Raw genomic sequence first — 19788 nt, forward strand, 5'->3', positions numbered from 1 at the left:
TCTCCTTTTTAGCTTTCTGCTGAGAGTTGGAAACCCAATACACTACTAAATGAGAGAATTTTATTCTTTCATAAACAACATATATTATAACAACTTTTTACTCTCAGAAAACAACTTCAAACAATTCCGTCTGCTTGACAAGTGTATTTCAAGTACATTCACAACGATCAGAGTCACCATTCATAACAGATCCTACTCTTGAACTACTTTTGTTCCGTGACTTGTTTATGCTATTCACTTCTGTCTTTTTCCCCATGGAGGCCAGTGCAGCTCTGATGCAGAGATCCACTGCATGGAGAAAAGTTTAAGAACAAGCACTGTGGCCAAATGCGAACTGCTGCCAGTGTCGTCACATCCAGTAGCAATGCCATGTCCATTGCCATTCCATCAACATACACATACAGAGAAACCCCACACTCAGCATGCATGTCCCGCTTTCCAGACTACATTAAATAAATTTTCTTCAGCAGTCAATGATCACCATTCATCCGCCCTAAATAACCTGTGCAACACATCACTTTAACAAAGTGATATGATAACCATATATGCCACGTGTCAGTCAAATGATGTCATCTCCTTAATAAAATCCACAAAAATACTTAACCAATATATGGACAAATCTTGTCAAAAAATCCTTGGCTAAGCCATTACACATAACAGATTTATCTGGAATTGGTTAATACACTAACATATGTAATCCCTACTGTCTCTTCCCATGTATATGCTCAGCATAATGAGCTTAAGATATGTTGACTTCTTTTCTAGTTTGAATCATTCTTACGTAATTCATCTGAAGCTAACCTCCACTACAAAAGTATGTACACTACTGGCCATTAAAATTGCTACACCACGAAGATGACGTGCTACAGACGCGAAATTTAACCGACAGGAAGAAGATGCTGTGATATGCAAATGATTAGCTTTTCAGAGCATTCACACAAGGTTGGCGCCGGTGGCGACACCTACAACGTGCTGACATGAGGAAAGTTTCCAACCGATTTCTCATACACAAATAGCAGTTGACCGGCATTGCCTGGTGAAACATTGTGATGCCTCGTGTAAGGAGGAGAAATGCGTACCATCACGTTTCCGACTTTGATAAAGGTCGGATTGTAGCCTATTGCGATTGCGGTTTATCGTATCGCAACATTGCTGCTTGTGTTGGTCGAGATCCAATGACTGTTAGCAGAATATGGAATCGGTGGGTTCAGGAGGGTAATACGGAACGCCGTGCTGGATCCCAACGGCCTCGTATCACTAGCAGTCATGATGACAGGCATCTTATCTGCATGGCTTTATCAGATTGTGCAGTCACATCTCGATCCCTGAGTTAACAGATGGGGACGTTTGCAAGACAACAACAATCTGCATGAACAGTTCGAGAACATTTGCAGCAGCATGGACTATCAGCTCGGAGACCATGGCTGCGGTTACCCTTGACGCTGCATCACAGACAGGAGTACCTGCGATGGTGTACTCAATGATGAACCTGGGTGCACGAATGGCAAAACGTCATTTTTGCGGATGAATTCAGGTTCTGTTTACAGCATCATGATGGTCGCATCCGTTTTTGGCGACATTGTGGTGAACGCACATTGGAAGCGTGTATTCGTCATCGCCGTACTGGCGTATCACCCGGCGTTATGGTATGGGGCGCCATTGGTTACACGTCTCGGTCACCTCTAGTTCACACTGACGGCACTTTGAACAGTGGACGTTACATTTCAGATGTGTTACGACCCGTGGCTCTACCCTCCATTCGATCCCTGCAAAACCCTACATTTCAGCAGGATAATGCACAACCACATGTTGCAGGTCCTGTACGGGCCTTTCTGGATACAGAAAATGTTCAACTGCTGCCCTGGCCAGCACATTCTCTAGATCTCTCACCAATTGAAAATGTCTGGTCAATGGTGTCCGAGCATCTGACTCGACACAATATGCCAGTCACTAATCTTGATGAACTGTGGTATTGTGTTGAAGCTGCATGGGCAGCTGTATCTGTACACGCCATCCAAGCTCTGACTCAATGCCCAGGCGTATCAAGGCCATTATTACAGCCAGAGGTGGTTGTTCTGGGTACTGATTTCTCAGGATCTCTGCACCCAAATTGCGTGAAAATGTAATCACATGTCAGTTCTAGTACAATATATTTGTCCAATGAATACTAGTTTATCATCTGCATTTCTTCTTGGTGTAGCAATTTTAATGGCCAGTAGTGTATGAACCCAACCATGATGATTTTCATACACAAACCAAAAATTGTAAATACCCCTGGTAAAAAATTTCTTTACAAATAAGCTGTCTGCTACTTGACCACAAAGCCATATGAAACTTCGTACGTGTAAAAGATAGATTCCTCTTAGTATGCCACAATCAGCACTACCAGTTATGCATTTCGGTACACACCCTTATGCTGTCAGCTGGCTTCATTCCCTTCTGTCACTGGACCTGATGAGTTACTAACTTCTAATGAGCAGCTACCATACGTTATCCTAGTTATTAGATTTCTCTTATGGCATTATTACTAATACACAGAAAGTTCACACACACTCCTTCATATCATTCATGTATTAGCTGCACTTCCAGGTGAGTTACTGAAATTAGTAAAGTGCATTTATCCCTCACAACTTAGGAGTAAGTCAAACTAATTGTTGACATCCTAACTCTGTAGGCACTGGCCATACACTACCTTCCACAGAGGGCCAACTCCTACATGCATATATAAACTCCTGATGGAGATAGTGTCCCAATATATATTCTCTATTTTCTCCTTTTAGTGTGGGTCATTCTTTTCTTTTGGTACACCCACACATCCAATCATTCCCCTAATTTATATACTGGTACACTGTCCAGCCTAATATTCTTTCCTTTTTACTACATTAAACAGTTATTTAAAAAAAAAGACTGTCTCAGTCCTGTTGTTTGAATTGGATTTCATAGACCTCAGTGTGTCCTTCTAGTAAATGCCCATGCACTCCTCTGTGATCATAGTCACCCTGACCATTAACTCTGTTTACTGCTTCTGTGCACTGTTTGCTTTAGATATTAGTACTGTATTCTCATGTTTTTAATCATTCAGATGTTAGCACACCACTTAATGTGAGTCTGAGGTTCAGTCCTCATTTTTCCCCGTCAGATTTGATGTGGCTGATATGTAATGATGTCCATACCTATTAGTAATCCATTTGTTGTTGTCAGACACCACTCAAGCCACTGTTGTACCAAACTCAAAAATGTTTGCAATAGAGTATGAGAGAAATATCTCAGAATGCAGTGGCTAGTAGTTCATTTATCCTACTACTTAATATTTTTGTGATATACTTCTTTAATACACTAAACAGATTCAGAAGGATGTAGGTTGTAGTAGGTACTGGGAGATGAAGAAGCTTGCACAGGATAGAGTAGCATGGAGAGCTGCATCAAACCAGTCTCTGGACTGATGACAACAACAACAACATAATACTTCTTTACTGTACTTACACTGTAGAGGCCGTTTTCATTCAATGGGTCTACAACAAATACTGCTTTCGGGTGCGATATACCCACTACTTTATAAGGGCCTTCATATCAGTCAAAAAATTTGTGTGTTTCTCATTTCATATTTTAGCTTGGCTGATAGCCTCCCACTAACACTAAGTCTTTAATTTAAAATCTGGCTCTACTTAATTTTTATTATATTAGCACAATCTGTTCCTTGCGTGTTTTCTTAATTGGTTCTCAATATTCTGAGTTTCATCTTTCTTGTCTCCTCTTTTCTTGGAATAATAAACAAATAAATAAGTACCATCACTGTATTGCCTGAGGTAAGTACATAAATTAATATCAGTGTAAATAAAATCCTTATATACTCTTCTTAATTAAATAAAAGTTCAAACAAAAGGACACCAGGCCATATGAGAGAGACATCACATCAGTAATGTATAATGATGCCCTCTAGATGAAATATTACAGCCATCTCCATGGGTGTGGGTGTAAATAAATCTTAAATCTCTACATATAATTCTTCAGACTAGTTCTGTTGAAAGCCCATTACTTTCATTAAATTTTCATTTACATCATTTCTCTGTGATTTTACTAAGACGTTCCCAAAACTTTCATGCTTCCCCTTCTGGTTTTTCTAAACCAATTGTGGACACTGGTGTACTGACCAATGAATTTATCATTTCTTGTATCTTTTGAGTAATTAATTCATTCACACATTTGTGCAAAGTTGCAAAAGTCGCGTCAGGTAAAGTGCCGAGTCTGGTAAAGCTGTTATGTCCAAATCTTTACCCTGCTCTAACATGTGTAACTTTAACTGCATCCATGAAATACATTCATTTACTTTTTTAAACTTTGGCTCATTTAATTCTTCTGTTTGTTTAAAATTCTGATCTATCTCCTAAACTGTTCCAAAACTTCATTTCTTACAAGATCAATTTGCTGGTTTATCTCTGTATGTAGCTCCTCTTGTGAAGTGGATAAAATTGTTTGGAAGTTTTTTATTTTTGTTTTTAGCTCTTGTTTCTTGTTGCAAGACTCCCAGACATGCTGTTTCAAGTTAGCATTCATGATATCTACTTTTGCGCTTAGATTCACAATTGAAGTGTTGAGCTTAGTAGTGAGCTCTGTGCTTATATTCCTCCATTTGTGCCTAAAATGTATGCTCCACAGCTGGAACCATTCTGTCAGACTAACATCCGCTCTTATCATAGACATTAAAAGAAAAATTGAATAATCAATGTAAAAAGTGCTAACGAGTTGTCTGTTGGCCCAGTATTCTAAAACCAGTAACACAGACTTTTTGGCCAGCTACTCACTTCTGATTTCTCACAACACACACCACCACCAACCCAAAATGCATTATTTTGGTTCAAGTACAGATCACCCATGACTTCTTGCAGTTGCACTCGATATGATGAGTTGCCAGTGCAAAGCTAGATTGTCACAGGGAGAAAGCTGCAATGAGAATTGTCATGGTAGTGGTTGACACTGGTATTTTATGTGCTGCCAGTGTAACTGTATTTTATGTTCTGCCAATGTAACTGATGCCAGCTGGCATGGGATGACATGGAACCAATGATTCAAAAAACAGCCACCAACTCCAGAATCATCAACCTTCCAGATCTCACACTCGTATTTTATTCTCCTTTGTAATTGTTGTTGAGTAATTTAATAGTGATTTCTCGGCAACTTAAATTTCTTCTTTTCTTTTCTAGTGCTGAAGAATTTAAAATTGTCTTCTCAGGAGCCCAATTCTTCGCAAACTTTTTTCAAATGCAGTATTGTTAATGATTGCTGCATCGAGTAATCTTCACAGGTGATGTAGTTGCCAAGGACAATGCCTTCCATACTTAATACAAGGAAAATTACCAATTTTTTTCAAGTGTCTTGCCAAATTTTTGTTATTACTACTCTGTGTATTACTAATTGAGAGAATTTTCTTCTTTCGTAAAACACATATATTATAACAGCTTTTTACACTTGAGAAACTACTTCCAACAGTTCTCTGTCTGTTTGACAAGTGTATGTCAAATGTATTCGCACTGATCGGAGTCAAAATTTGTAGCAGACACTACTCTCAAACTTCTTTTGTTCCATGAGTTTTTTATTGTCACAGCCATCTTCATTCATGGAGGCCAGCACAACTCCAAGGCAGGGATCCACTGCACATAGAAAACATTAAGAACAGGCAGTGTGACCAAACGCGAGCCACTGCCAGCATTGCCCCTTCCAGTAGCAGTGTTGTCTTCATTGCCATTCAGCAACATCCGCATACGGAGAAACCTCACACTCAACACATGTTGTGCTTTCCATACTACATAAAATAAATTTTTTTCAGCAGTCGATGATTCGATGATTATAATTCATTGGTCCTAAATACCGTGTGCAACACATCACTTTAACAAAGTGATATGTTACACTATATTGTGTTATGTGTCTGGTAGCACTAAATGTCGTTTTCCTTCCACGGATGTAAACACAGCCATTATAAAAATGCAAAGACAGACCACAGTCAAAGATACATTTAGACAGTGACATTTTACAGAGTGCAAACGTACTTCTATACCAGCAGAGAGAGCTACAGTCTCCTGCCACAGTATTGCATGCATTACATGACTTGTCATTATTCTTAATGAAAAAAGATTACGTAATGTAACTTCAAATTGCTTACAGTAATGTTACTAGTACAATTAATTATACTTTGCTGAATACAATGTATTGAGGTTTTGTTAAAAATTATTCCAGTGATAAAAGTGGCCTCTTGTGTTCATTAGTTCGTGTGGTACTTAAAATATTCACAGTAATGTCATCAGTATAATAATATACTATGGATGTGTGACTTTGCCATATGTCATGATGGTAATGCTACACTATGTAATTACAAGAAATACCATGGTCAGACGGCTGTAACTTTCCTACCTAGTTTGGACAATACAGCTTTTTTTTAAATATATATAGTGAATTATACTAACAGTAAGTTATAAATATATGTCTGGGTGGATGCCCAGCCTACTGCAAGGGCAAGAATAGATGAATTTCTTTACCATTGGAAACTGAACTTTGCCTATCTCAACCCCTTCCTCTCTTCTGTCACAAGAAGAAACCCATTACCCTAAAGCCATCAATTATATGTCATTCCACAAGTTTCTTTCTGCTACCACTTGGTGAGTAATCAGCATTGAAAGGATGGACTTGATAGTCTGGAATTGGGTGTGAAAATAATTTATTATAAGGCTATGATAATGTATAATAGACTGAGAGAAAGGAAAATTGTACAAATTAGCACTGGACTCATAGGACCAGTTGATCAGTTTTTATATTATGAAAGTTGAAGGCAAGGACAAGATAGCAAATGGAAGAGCAAAAATGGTCTGAAGTGCTTTTAATAATCTAAATATTGTTTAAAGCTAATCTTCTGATGTGTCTGAAAAGGGAAGTTTACAGTTTGTGTGCATTACCAGTTTTGAAGTAGATGAACTTAAGTGATAACTCTTTAGAAACAGAGTTGATCAGTGAGTAATAGGGATGCATGTTTGAAATTATTAGGATTGACATGAAAATAGACAATTGGTCAGGTAATAGACTTGGAAAGATGATTTAAGTATGATTACATTTTGATAATAAATTCAAGTTGGGAAGGGCATACCACAGAATTGCAGAAGTGCCGAAACAAGTCTGTATTTGCAGTGAGAATGATGACAGAGGTAGCAGACAAGAATATAAAAAAAAAAAAAAAAAAAACAAACTTGCATACTTTGCTTACTTTCTTTCTATTATGCCATACGAGACCACATTCTGGGGTAACTCATCAAACTGCGAAAAAGTTTTAGCATGAAAAAGTGTGTAATATGACTCATTTGTAAATTCAAGAACATCATGTAGAAACATGTCCAAGGAACTTTGTATTCTAACCACTGCTTCTCAGTATATTTATTTCTTAATTAAATTTGTTGCAAGTAATATATCTCTATTTCTAACTAATAGCTCAACACATAGTATCAACACTAGGAATAAGAACATCTACTCTGTAGATGAATATCTTAACAGAGACGGTTAGACCAGCTTAAGTACAAATGTCTGTTATATTTCAGTTCTGATATCACTTGGGCACTACAGTCAGTCAAGATTAGGTTTTTTTTTGTGTATGATAAATTTATTAAAAATGTATAACTATGTTTTGTTCTGACAGTTATTAATTCTGTAACTAATAGCAGTGCCAATTTACTTAATGTATTCACCTATTTTGACAACCTCCTGACAGATGATCAGGGTAGTGAGTCTGTTTTGTTCCACACCAAAGAAAATCATCTCATTTTTGAGCCTGTGGAAAGGAAACTGAATCTAATCTAAAACAAATTAAAAAATTTCATTTAAAATGTGGCAGGTGATTGTGTAACAAGGCTAATGTGTGTTAGATTGACCAAAAAAGAAAGATAGATGACAACCTAATGAAAAGTAGGAGAAATTCAAACATTTATGCATCCTTTACGTGCTTAGCTATGTCTAAAATGAAAAGGTAATCTCCAGTATGGCAGGTGAAATCAGCCATAATCACGAGAAATGCTAATAAGACTCAAAAACCCACTGTTCCAAAGTGCAACATTCAAAATATTCATCGTACTACCTTATAGTTTCCTAATTCCAGGTGGAAGACTAAGTAATAAGAATAGAAATCAGTATCAAATATTAGCTACACTGAGAAAGTTTTCAAAACAGTGCACACTCTGCTGCAGAGTGAAATACTAATTCTGTAAATTACGTTCTCCAGCCTTGGAGTTTGGTCCCATTACATGTTTCATTGTTCACTTTGTTTTCACGTTCAATTTTTAGTCTTCTCATGCAGTACTTGACAGTAGCTAAGAAAGTCATATCTTATGATATTGCTTTTATTAAAATGACTTTGCACTACATATTTTTGGCTTTCATATGTCATCATGTGTATTCAGTCGTAGTATTGTATTTTTCAATTTCTAAGGAACAATCATGGTGTTCTATAGCTCGTGTTAGTGTGAGAGCTAGAACATCAAAGAACTCTTTGGATGTGCATAGAATAAGCCAGTTTTATTTAAATGATAGAGCAAAATTTGTGTTTAGCACGGAGAAACAAAACTGACAAATAAACCAATTAACCAGTAAGAAATATATTATTCAGAACAACAAGACATTATCTGTTTTTATTTTAAAATGTTGTACTGTAATGTTAGACTATTCTACTCTCAGTGTAATTTACTTATCTGGAATGCACAGAGGTTTGAAAATGGAAAGTTGCACCACTGTAAAGTCAACCTTGTTAAAATAGTGTTTCCCTATAAGCAATGGTGTTCTTGCACAAGTCATGGTACTTGTTATGGTTACTTCATGCTCACTATAAATATGGTGTTCTATTTTGCATGGTCACATGTTCCTTATTCTCCCCATCACAAAAGCTGGTGACCAGTTCATCTGATAAGTTCGCAGTTACATCTTACTCTTAAGGTCATATATACTGTAACTCAGTCATGGAAGCATAATAGTATTAAAACATATTTCATTCAGCTGTACAGTTTTCTTGATAGGATTAAAACAGCTTCAGAATGTAGCTGTGTGCATAGTTGTTTGAATATTTTTGTGTTTTGTTTCCAGAGGTTTAGACAACAAGGTAACAGTATACCCATTGAGCCTTGAGGAAGATGTTTCAACAAAGAAAAAAACAGTTGGTACTCACACAAGTTACATGTCTTGCTGCACATTTCCAAATTCTGATCAGCAGGTAATGTCCAGTTTTCCTTATTTCCATTTCTGTCTTTCTTCAACAATTGCACAATCAGCCTTGGAAATGTAAAAATCTGACATTTAATGTCATATTAATTTTGTCTGTTTGAGTTATTAGCCGTAATGTGAAATGTTTCACCCATATTATAAGGGTGTGATGTGTTTTCAACACAATATTGTTCGATGAAATATTAAATAGAATAATGTGAATTGGAATAGATGGTAGACTTGGGGAATAACCATAACTGTCTCCTTTCCAACAGACTATATATTGCATGTTCTGACCACTGTTACTGTCATTGGAAATCATTAGTAATGATTCTCTCTTCAAAATAATTTCAAGCCTTTTTGTTTTGGTTGCAGTTTATTTGTGCATTAAGGAATTAACCATTTCACACCTCATGCATGCCACATGGGTTTTCATCAGCAGAGGAAAGTTGCGGTCTTCAAAAAAATCATAACATATGTGTATAAAATATGTGTATAAAATATGTTCCATAATTCTAAAAACTTCTCAGCAAGGTAAACAACATTTTGCAGTGTGGTTCAGTGACAAGCTTCTGGAACTTTAGTTATTCTGCCAGAAGAAATGGAAATATAGGAAAATTAGTACAGATGTTCAGTAGAAGAGTAATTCATTTCAAAACCTTTATTAAGAGATGCACAATCTTGTCATGCACAATATTGTGTTCCATCAACAAGAGACTGCACAGGTGCTTGCTTGATCAACACCATCCCAGGTTGACTGCTGAGGCTTAAGCATCTTGAGGAGGCAATCGGTCGCCATAAAGCTATTACAGCATAAAAGATTTGTGGTATTAAAAAAATCTTAAGAAAGGAAAATAAGGTGGACTGATAAGGTAAGGAATGAGGAGGTTCTACACAGAATCGGAGGGGAAAGGAATATGTGGAAAACACTGATAAGGAGAAGGGACAGGATGATAGGACATCTGCTAAGACATGAGGGAATGACTTCCATGTTACTAGAGGGAGCTGTAGAGGAAGACAGAGATTGGAATACGTCAAGCAAATAATTGAGGACGTAGGTTGCAAGTGCTACTCTGAGATGAAGAGGTTAGCACAGGAAAGGAATTCGTGGCGGGGCCGCATCAAACCAGTCTGATGACGGAAAAAAAAAGAAAGAAAAAAAAAAAAGGGCAAGCTCATATTTCCGCACAGCAAGTGTGGGGAGAGGCAGATTGTAGATTATCTGCATGGTTAGCATGAAACATTCAACTCTGGTGGCAAAATATATAGTATTTATATCTAAGAATATTGGACAATGAAACTTAGACATTTATTTTATTTTATTTATTTATATCATGTTCCAGCGACCAAAGTTGTGAATATACCACACAGTGTGGAATATGCTCATTTTACAAGTTTGTTGTGATTACATTTAAGGTATATAAAGTCTTCACAGGTTGTCAGCCGAGTAGCGTCGTCGTCTCGTAGCAACGTTTCCATCATCTTCAGGCCTGAAGATGATGGAGACGCATTCCATCGAAACGTTGCTAAGAGACGATGACTCAGCTGACAACCCGTGAAGACTTCATATATGAAATTCGCCGAGAAAGCCTGCACTCACATATACATTTATGGTATTATGTAAATATTACTAATCAGTTTCATAGTAAAGTATCTGCAACTTAGGTTTTGTATTCAATTAACAAGATTGCGAGGTATAAGAGAGAACCAATATGGATCAATACCTTTATTAGTAAGTTGCTATAAACAAAAAGAAAGCTTCTTTGCAAATGTTAAACCACCTGAGATCATTGTTGGTAAACTACAACTAAATGAAATGAGACAAATAATGCAAGAAGTAATTCAAAATCAAAATTTTGCCTAACAATTTGATGAAAACTCCAAAGTAGTTTTGGTCTTGCATAAAGTCAGTAATATTTAAAAACACTTGTATTGTCATTTAATATTTATATGAGTACCAAAATGGAGGACAACAACAAGAAGGCTGAAATGCAGAATACTGAAGGCTGAAATATAGAATATGCTCTTGCAAAATTGATAGACTGTGAAATATCTCACTATACTTCGTCCTTTCAATTGCTTGTATGACAGGATTGAGCTAAGTGAGTGCAGAATAGGAAATCAACAAAATTCATTCACAAGGGAACTCCTCATCACACCCCCCTCAGATTTAGTGGTAAGATGGCCCAGTGGATAGCCCATCAAAAACTGAACAAGCCACAGCATCCTGGTTAAGTGGTCACAGTGTTGGACTGTGAACCAAAACTCCCTTGCGCCAGTTATTTTTATTTTTTTAAATTTTTTTTCGCGTTATTGTGAGCTGTTCGTCCTGTCATTGAAATGCTTGTTCTCCTTTGTAGTCTTGACAGTTGTCATAAAATACATTGGTTATAGAATATGAGTCATGTGGTAAGAATACATTACCTCCACCATTAAATGTGATTAATAGTGAAAGCAGGTGAAATACCACATAGACATCTCACAGAAACGAAAACAAGAAATAAACAGGTGTGAACTATGTTACAACAAAGAAATTCAAGAGTCAAAGCTTGCAAAGTTTACGCAACTTCAGAGATGTTAAAAACATATGTTTTGAGAGAGCACAGAGAGACCGTGTGATTATGAAATTGTTGCATTCATTTACTGCAGCTTATGTGACAAACTATTATGTTTTCTTCATTTGCCTGGGAGTGATCACATTCACATTCATACGAACACCTGAATCGGGCAAGGAGGCATATCTCACTCACTTACCAAGCATATAAATTAGGTGCATTGATAAGAGATTCCTCTCATATGACACACATACTGTCGCTAATGCCATGTATGTGGAGGATTCTGTTGACTTGTCACCAAATATTTGCAGTTCCCATTTGAAAGCACTTCCTTTTAGCTGCTAACAGAGTAGTTGTGCAGGATTGACTGTCATTATAGGTCCCTACCCTACACCTTGCTGTTGCAAACGGACATTACACCATGATACAGACACATATTTGAATACAGCAAACAGTGGGGGAAAAAAAAAGACGTGTGGGAAAGTTGGAATACGGCTTGCTCACTTGCAAGTCCAACACATGACGACTTATCCACGATGCCGTTTCTCAGTGAGGCTGCTCCATATTGCACTTCTTATCCTTGAATCATTCAGTGTTTCTATTTTGCTTTTTTTATTTTTTTTCACAATTTAGTACGCCTTCTTCCTGTTTTCATGCTTGATCTGTGGTTAATTTTTGATGGGCTGTCCACTGAGCCCTCTTACCACCAAATCTGAGAGTGTGCGATAGGGAGTTTCCCTTGTCAGTAGAGGAAAAGTAACTGGGCCAAGTGGGATTCCTGAGAACATGCTACATTGATTATGCAGAAGAACTTGCTCTGTGGAATCAGTATAGACTCTGTAAGCAGCAGGCTTATAAAACACTAGTTGCCCTGTTCATCCATGGCATCTGAAACACAGCAGATAACAATGCTCGGACTCCTGGCTTAAATTAAACTGAAATTTAGAATACAATCAATTATTGTTGGTCTTTCTTCTGAAACGATTCATGTCACAAACATGCATGTAGAGGGGTAATGGTAACCAGCACAATCACAGAAACAACCTGGAAAGAGACTAATATGGTGATGGTGAAACCTTGGTGAATGTAATCATCATCGCAGATGGACCTACAGATTTTCACAGGTCTATTGTGAGAAATAAAATTGCTGTTGACACACAGAATAGAAAATTGAAATACTGCAACCGTGGTACAGACTTCATCATCATGTACTGTAGTTTCCATCCACATCAACCTGCTCCTGGGATAAACTTTCTGGTGAAAATATCTACTGCATGGGCTGGCCAGTGAGATCCGAATCCTGTAGTGGATTTCTCAGAAGCGTTAAAGAGAAAAGTTAAAATACCTCAGTTCCCACCTGGAGTGTTTCCAGATCTCTTTACAGGCCCAACTCGGGAATGGGATTAACTGATGTGTGTCTTTCCATTTTCAAAATTTTCTATCACATTTATGGACACAGTTGTATGCTAGACAATTTGTGATTAAGCCTTACTTTGTTCTGAAACTGTACAGACGTCCCATTGAGGAAATATGCCCTCATTTTCTGTTTATTATTAACTTTTAACAACTAAGATACATAATTCTAAAATTGAAACAGGTGTACTTCTGCATGCCATGTAATATTGTTGCAAACTTATAATCAGTAGAAACCAGTAACAGACAATAGAACTGTAGAAACTAGTAACAGACAATAGAATGATGAATGTTATTCAACCGGGTAGTGAAGCACTCCATGTCAGTCTGCAAGCTATCATTTTGGTCCAGACAGCTACACCTTAAGCAAGCAAGTTTCTCTCTCTCTTCTGAGTTACGGCCTAGTCCAGTTGAACCACAGTGTTGAAAAAGAGGCGGCCTCTGTATTAAACCAGTAATAAGAAATTTAGAACATTTGAAGTTAAGATCAGAATAAAACCAAGGCACACCAAGAATGAGCAGTATGAAAAAGAATCTGAGGTACAAAAATTACAGTGGATATCATTTATAGTATTAAATTTATGATTTGTTGTCTAAAATAGTTCTGTCCGTGACTGAAATTAGTTTGTAGTAGAAAAGGTAAATTGAAACAAATGATTTCATACTTTCTGCTTAATGTTCAAATAAAATTCAGTGCAACGTCAAGCTCAATACCATGATGCAGATACACAGTAAAACATAATATTTTCACCACTGTGCCCAGTATGCACCCAGACTGGTGTCGTATATTGCACTGCAAGAACAAAAGCATTATGGCTCTCCACCCACGAATTGCTGATAAAAATTGGTACAGATGCTTAATCTATCTTATGCTGGAACCTGGTAGCTGAATCTCTCATTGTTACAACACTGCGTTCGTAAATGTGCACTTAACAGTCAGCAGCAGAAAGCTTCAAATATCATATATCTTGAAGAACGCACTCCACCATCCCTCCCACCCACCCATCCATTTCTTCCTCTTACAGCCAATACATCATACTATCTCATGAAAAGGACTAGTTTCAAGAAGTAGAATGTCTGGTACATTTCTGCAGATGAGCTCGTATGATCATGAAGCAATAATTTTGAAAGTATATGAAGCTGTAATAATAAGATACCTGAAGGTATTGGCTGCAATACAAACTATGGAAAGATAAAAAAAAATTAAGCAGTCATCTTATAGTTCAGGTGTTGAGTGGCTGCCAGGCACATATACATCATTGAAATAGTCACTAAGCTAGGGAATGTCATTCCCCAGTACACCAACCTTTCATAACCACTTATTGATAGTCAGAACAAGAACCTTCAATCACTTTTTGAAAAGGATGTATTGTAAGTAACTCAGCATTACACAAGAGAGATAGCCTGTAAATGTGTATTCTTTTGCCAAAGCTCTTTTATTTTTTTTCCACAATTTCCAGTTGTTGGCACAAACAAGTATCATCACATTTAGAGTATTGTTTGTTTTCATATGTAACGTTTTCTCTACCAGTGGTTCCTTCATTAGTTGCTGATATGTTTAACTCTAAATTGCTTGCTACTTCTTTGTGGTAACTTCTTTTTTGTGCCTGAATTTTTCTCTCATTATTAAGCTCGTTACTACCCACAAATTAATTCTGGACAATGGGTGATATAGAGTTGAAACATCAGGCTTAAACTTGGATTTCAAATACCTTTCGTAATCAGGATTGGCAAAATGTATTGAGCACACATAAACATAAGTAATTGAAAATGAATCAAGGTGTTACAAGCATTTAGTCTTTTTTGTTTTGTCTCATCGTTCTTTGGAAATAACTTTTTATGTTGCCTGTAATGGTTATTACAGCTCGCAATCGTGTAGTGAACCATTATTTTTCATTGAAAACATTTCAGTACATACTCTGAGAAACCCCCATCATACTGATCACTGTAGCATAACTTTGCACTTAATTGTCAGTCACTGATAAGAACTGACACTCATGTAAACAACCTTGTATACACTCAAAAACGCAGTGACTACTCACCAGGTTATGGCAACAGCTGTCCACTGGGATGTTAGTGTTGCAGCTTATTATTGTGCACATGCCCCATATCTCTCGACACATCTACACTGGAATGTGTTGCAGCCCAACTACAGTGAGGGGTTGTGTCAAGTGGAGTGTGTAGGGAGGGAGAAGGAGGGAGGGAGGGTGTGACAATGCATACTTTTTACTGTTCATAAATGATTTTCATTAAGAGCAGTGTTTTGTCCCACTGTAGCAGGACAGCCTAGATGAATGGCATTGCCACTTGAAAACAGCAGGAAAATACATTGACTCAGATATCTCCCTACTCCTCCATTACATCTCTGTGGTTAAAATGCTTTTTGTCATGTAGCAACTGACTACATAAAGGGTAAATCATTCTACAGAATACTAGATGTGTTTGAAAAAAACGTTATTTACATTTAATGAAATCTAATCCAGTAAAGTTGCTGTATTCCTCCTCCTAGTAAATACTGAAATGTTTTGTCCTTCTCTCAGTGTTCACTTTCAGAGTTTGCACATGACAGAGTTTTATGTTCTGACTGAGAAATTACACTTACAGTGATGTAAGCAAAATCCAACACTAAAAGGGTTCTTGAGAAAATGGCTCTGTTGTAATAAGGTTCCTAAATATGGCAAAATAATCCATTCACTACCCGTAATAATAAATATCAATAGTACACAATGAATAGTATTAAATGTTTGAAGTGCTTCTGCTACATTAAGGTTTAGTCTGAAGTCTGGTCAATTCAGAGTCCATCTAAGTCCATTGCCTAACATGATGAAACATTTTTAAAATCCACATACAAGTCTTAGCTCCTGGGGCAGATGCAGAGTGATACGGACATACTCCCAATGGAAAACATAGTAACAAGCACCCATGGCATTGAAAAACAGCTGAAAGGATTTGAAAACAAATAAATCACCAGGTCTAGATGGAATCCCAATTCAGTTTTACTGAGAGTACTCTGACATTTTCTCCTCACCTAGCTTCCATTTATCATGAATCTCTCACCCACCACAGCCCCAAGTGACTGGAAAAAAGTGCAGGTGACTCCAGTACATAAGAAGGGTAGAAGAATGGACATGTAAAAATACAGACCAATAACCCTAACATCAGTTTGCTGTAGAATCCTTGAACATATTCCCAGTTTGAACATAATAAACTTTCTTGAGACTGAGAAGCTTATGTTTATGAATCAGCATGGTTTTAGAATGTGTTGCTTGTACGAAACTCAGCTTGTCCTTTTCTCACATGATATACAGCGAACTATGGATGGAGGGCAACAGGCTGATTCCATATTTCTAAATTTCTGGAAAGCATCTGACACGGTGCCTTATTGCAGGCTGTTAATGAAGGTATGGGCATATGGAGTAAAGTCACAGATAAGTGAGTGATTCAAAGACTTCATAAGTAATAGAACCGAGTATGTTGCCCTTGACAGCATATATTCATCAGACACAAGGATATCGTCAGCAGTGCTCCAGGGAAGTGTGATAGTACCGCTGTTGTTCTCTGTATACAAAAAAGATTTGGCAGGCTGGGTGGGCAGCAGTTGGGTGCTGATGATGCTGTGGTGTACATTAAGGTATCAAAGTTGAGTGACTGCAGCAAGATATAAGATGATTTGTGTAACCTATTCTTGAGTACTGCCTGAGTGTTTGGGGCCCATACCAGGACCGATTGAAGGAAGACATCAAAGGAATTCAGAGGTGGGCTGCTAGTTTTGTTACCGGTAGGTTCAAACAACACATAAGTGTTAAAGAGATGCTTTGGGAACTCAGATGGGAATCCCTGCAGGGAAGGCAACGTTCTTTTCAAGAAACGCTATTGAGAAAATTTAGAGAACTGGCATTTGAAGCTGGCTGCTGAACAATTCTGCTGCTGTTGACATACATTGCACATAAGGTCCGAAAAGATAAGATTCGAGAAATTAGGGCTCATACAAAGGCATATAGACAGTCATTTTTTCCCTTGCTCTAGTGCCAGTGGAACAGGAAAGGAAATGACTAGTAGTGGTAAAGGGTACTCTCTGCCATGCACTGTACAATGGCTTGCAGAGTATCGATGTAGATGAAGGTGTACTGTTATTACTGGCTCCCTTGCCGGTAAGTAGAAAAGCTTTCATCTGTCAGTGTGGACGTCAGAGGGAATGCTTGACTTTGGCAAGTCACTTTTAATGTTCCCATTTGGGTCTTTGCCATGGCCTAATAATTTTTTATTATTTAAGCATTTTGAGTGATGCATAACAAAGGTACACCAATTTTTCAAAACCACAATCACCAGCTGGCTCTGAAAAGTTTCATAGAAACATTTACTTTATAGTGCTCAAAAAGCATATGTTAATGAGTTTGTAAATTCAAATTAATAAGAGTTAAACTAAGGATAGTTAATCTAAATAGGGCCTTACAAGATTGAATGAAAATCTTTAGTATAGCACTGTAGTATCATTAACAGGTTTCTCTAATAAAACAGTACTGCAGTGATGTATTTGGCACCTGGCACCATAAGCTACACTGTTTTTAATAATGAAACCTAAAGTTGACAAGTTTTAATTTTTGCTAATACAATATATGGAGACCATACATGAGCTTTTCTTGTAACAAGCAGAACAACTGTACACTAAGGAACAGAGGAAAATAAAATATAAATTAAATTGAAACATTCTTGTGTTCTCAAATCACATTGCCTTATAAGGGTTGACTGAAAAGTAATTCCTTCACCTTGGTGACTCTTCAACAGTTGGCAGAATTGGTATGCAGCAGGTATTGGCTTGTTCCGTAGACTCTTCTCTACAGCTCCAGTTGGTGGGAAGCCTTAGCATTGAACAGTTGTGTTGTAACAGTGTAAAGTATGGAACCCTGCACAGACGGTTGGTCAATGCGATTTAAGCAATGTGCAGTCATTGAATTCTTGACACCAGAAGGTGTCGCCCCAAAGGAGATTCATCAGAGAATGAAAGCAGTTTATGGTGATTGTGTTGATGTGAGTACTGTGCGTCATTGAGCGAGTAGGTTTAAAGATGTTAAGACAGGAACATCTGACTTGTGTGACAAATAAATAGTTGAACGTCCTGTGACAGCAACCACTGAGTTTCACAAGCAAAATGTTGACAGATTGATTCAGAACAATCGTCGTATCACTCAGAGAAACTGCAAGCACAATCAGCATTTCACAAGAAGGTATGGGTCACATTATTGCTTTGCTTGACTATTGGAAGATCAGTACACGATGGGTACCCCGGTTGCTGACTCCTGAAGTGAAAGCGCACAAGCATCCTCTGTACAGTCCAGGTTTAGTGCTGTCTGACTTCCATCTGTTCCCGATAATGAAAGACGATCTGCGGGGACGTCGTTATGCCTCTAATGAAGACGTTGAGAGAACTGCGAGACTGTGGCTGCGGAAACAGTGTGTCGACTTCTTCCGTGACGGCTTCAGAAAACTTGTTAACTGTTGGCTGAAATTTATCCAGTTGGCTGTTTATTATGTGGAAAAGTGAATATTGGTGATTAAAGATCACATTTTAAGGATTATTTCTGCGTTTGATTTAGTAAAATATTCCCATCCACATACAATTAACGAAGGTGGAGGCGTTACTTTTCATTCAACCCTTGCACAGTCATCATCATCATCATCATCATTTTCTTCTTCTTCTTCTTCTTCTTCTTTATCTTCTCGAGTTTGCAGCCCCCGGCCCAGTCTAATTGGAATGTAAGCCTCTCCATCTTTTCCTGTCCTACTACCATGTTTCTCTTTCCACCCTGTCCCAGTCTTTCTGCCTCTTCTTCACACATTGCTTCACTCCAACGATTGACACATCTCTTGGTCTTCCTCTAGGTGTCTTGCCTCCTATTGTCATTTCATGAGTGAGCCTATCACAGTATGCTGCCAGTTCAAATTCTTTTAACATGCCCATACTGTCTAAATCCTGTCTCTGCTATGATCTCTTGCATGGCCTTCCCACATCATCCCGTTCCTCACTCTATCCATTCTAGTAACTCTTGCCATGCTTGTTTGAAATTTCATCTCGCAGTATGTATCCTTCTCACTTGCCTTTCCTTCATTGTTCACATTTCTGATGAATACCTAAGTTATGGGCAAGCATTTGCATGCTTTTTGGTTGTACATATTCGCTCCATATCAGGCTTCATACACTCTGCTGAAAGCAATCGATTTCCGTTTCCCTTTCACTAATCTCCTAATCATTCCTCCTGCTGTGTTCTGTTACACTCCCCAGATACTTGAAACTTTCCACTTTCTTTAGTACTTGCCTTCTGATATTAGTGAAATAATGCAAAATATGCAGTTTTTATGAAATATCACTAAATCAGTAATTTTTGCAAAGTATCATGAAATTTTTATTTTCCTGTATGAAAAATGTTGTAAATTTCAGGATGGTAGTTTACCAATAATCATAATTTATAGTTATTGAATGCTAAAATTGCATTTTGGCTTCTTATTTCGTTAATGACAGTTAATTTCCTGCATAACTAACTATGATGCGACTTCAAAAGTAGCTCCAAAAATGGAAACGAAACAGCAAAATTGGAAA

General features: G+C 37.6%; 1 protein-coding gene across 3 annotated transcripts in view; it reads left to right on the forward strand.

Moving 5' to 3' along the window:
• The window catches only part of LOC126480661 (guanine nucleotide-binding protein subunit beta-5), a 167062-nt gene that overhangs the window by 102898 nt on the left and 44376 nt on the right, over nucleotides 1-19788 (forward strand). For all 3 annotated transcript variants that reach the window (XM_050103886.1, XM_050103884.1, XM_050103885.1), the window contains one exon: nucleotides 9109-9235. In XM_050103886.1, coding sequence (XP_049959843.1) covers nucleotides 9109-9235 — 127 coding nt within the window. The remainder of the gene's footprint in view (nucleotides 1-9108; nucleotides 9236-19788) is intronic.

Source organism: Schistocerca serialis, chromosome 5 (assembly GCF_023864345.2).
Source record: "Schistocerca serialis cubense isolate TAMUIC-IGC-003099 chromosome 5, iqSchSeri2.2, whole genome shotgun sequence".
NCBI classification, from domain to species: Eukaryota; Metazoa; Arthropoda; class Insecta; order Orthoptera; family Acrididae; genus Schistocerca; species Schistocerca serialis.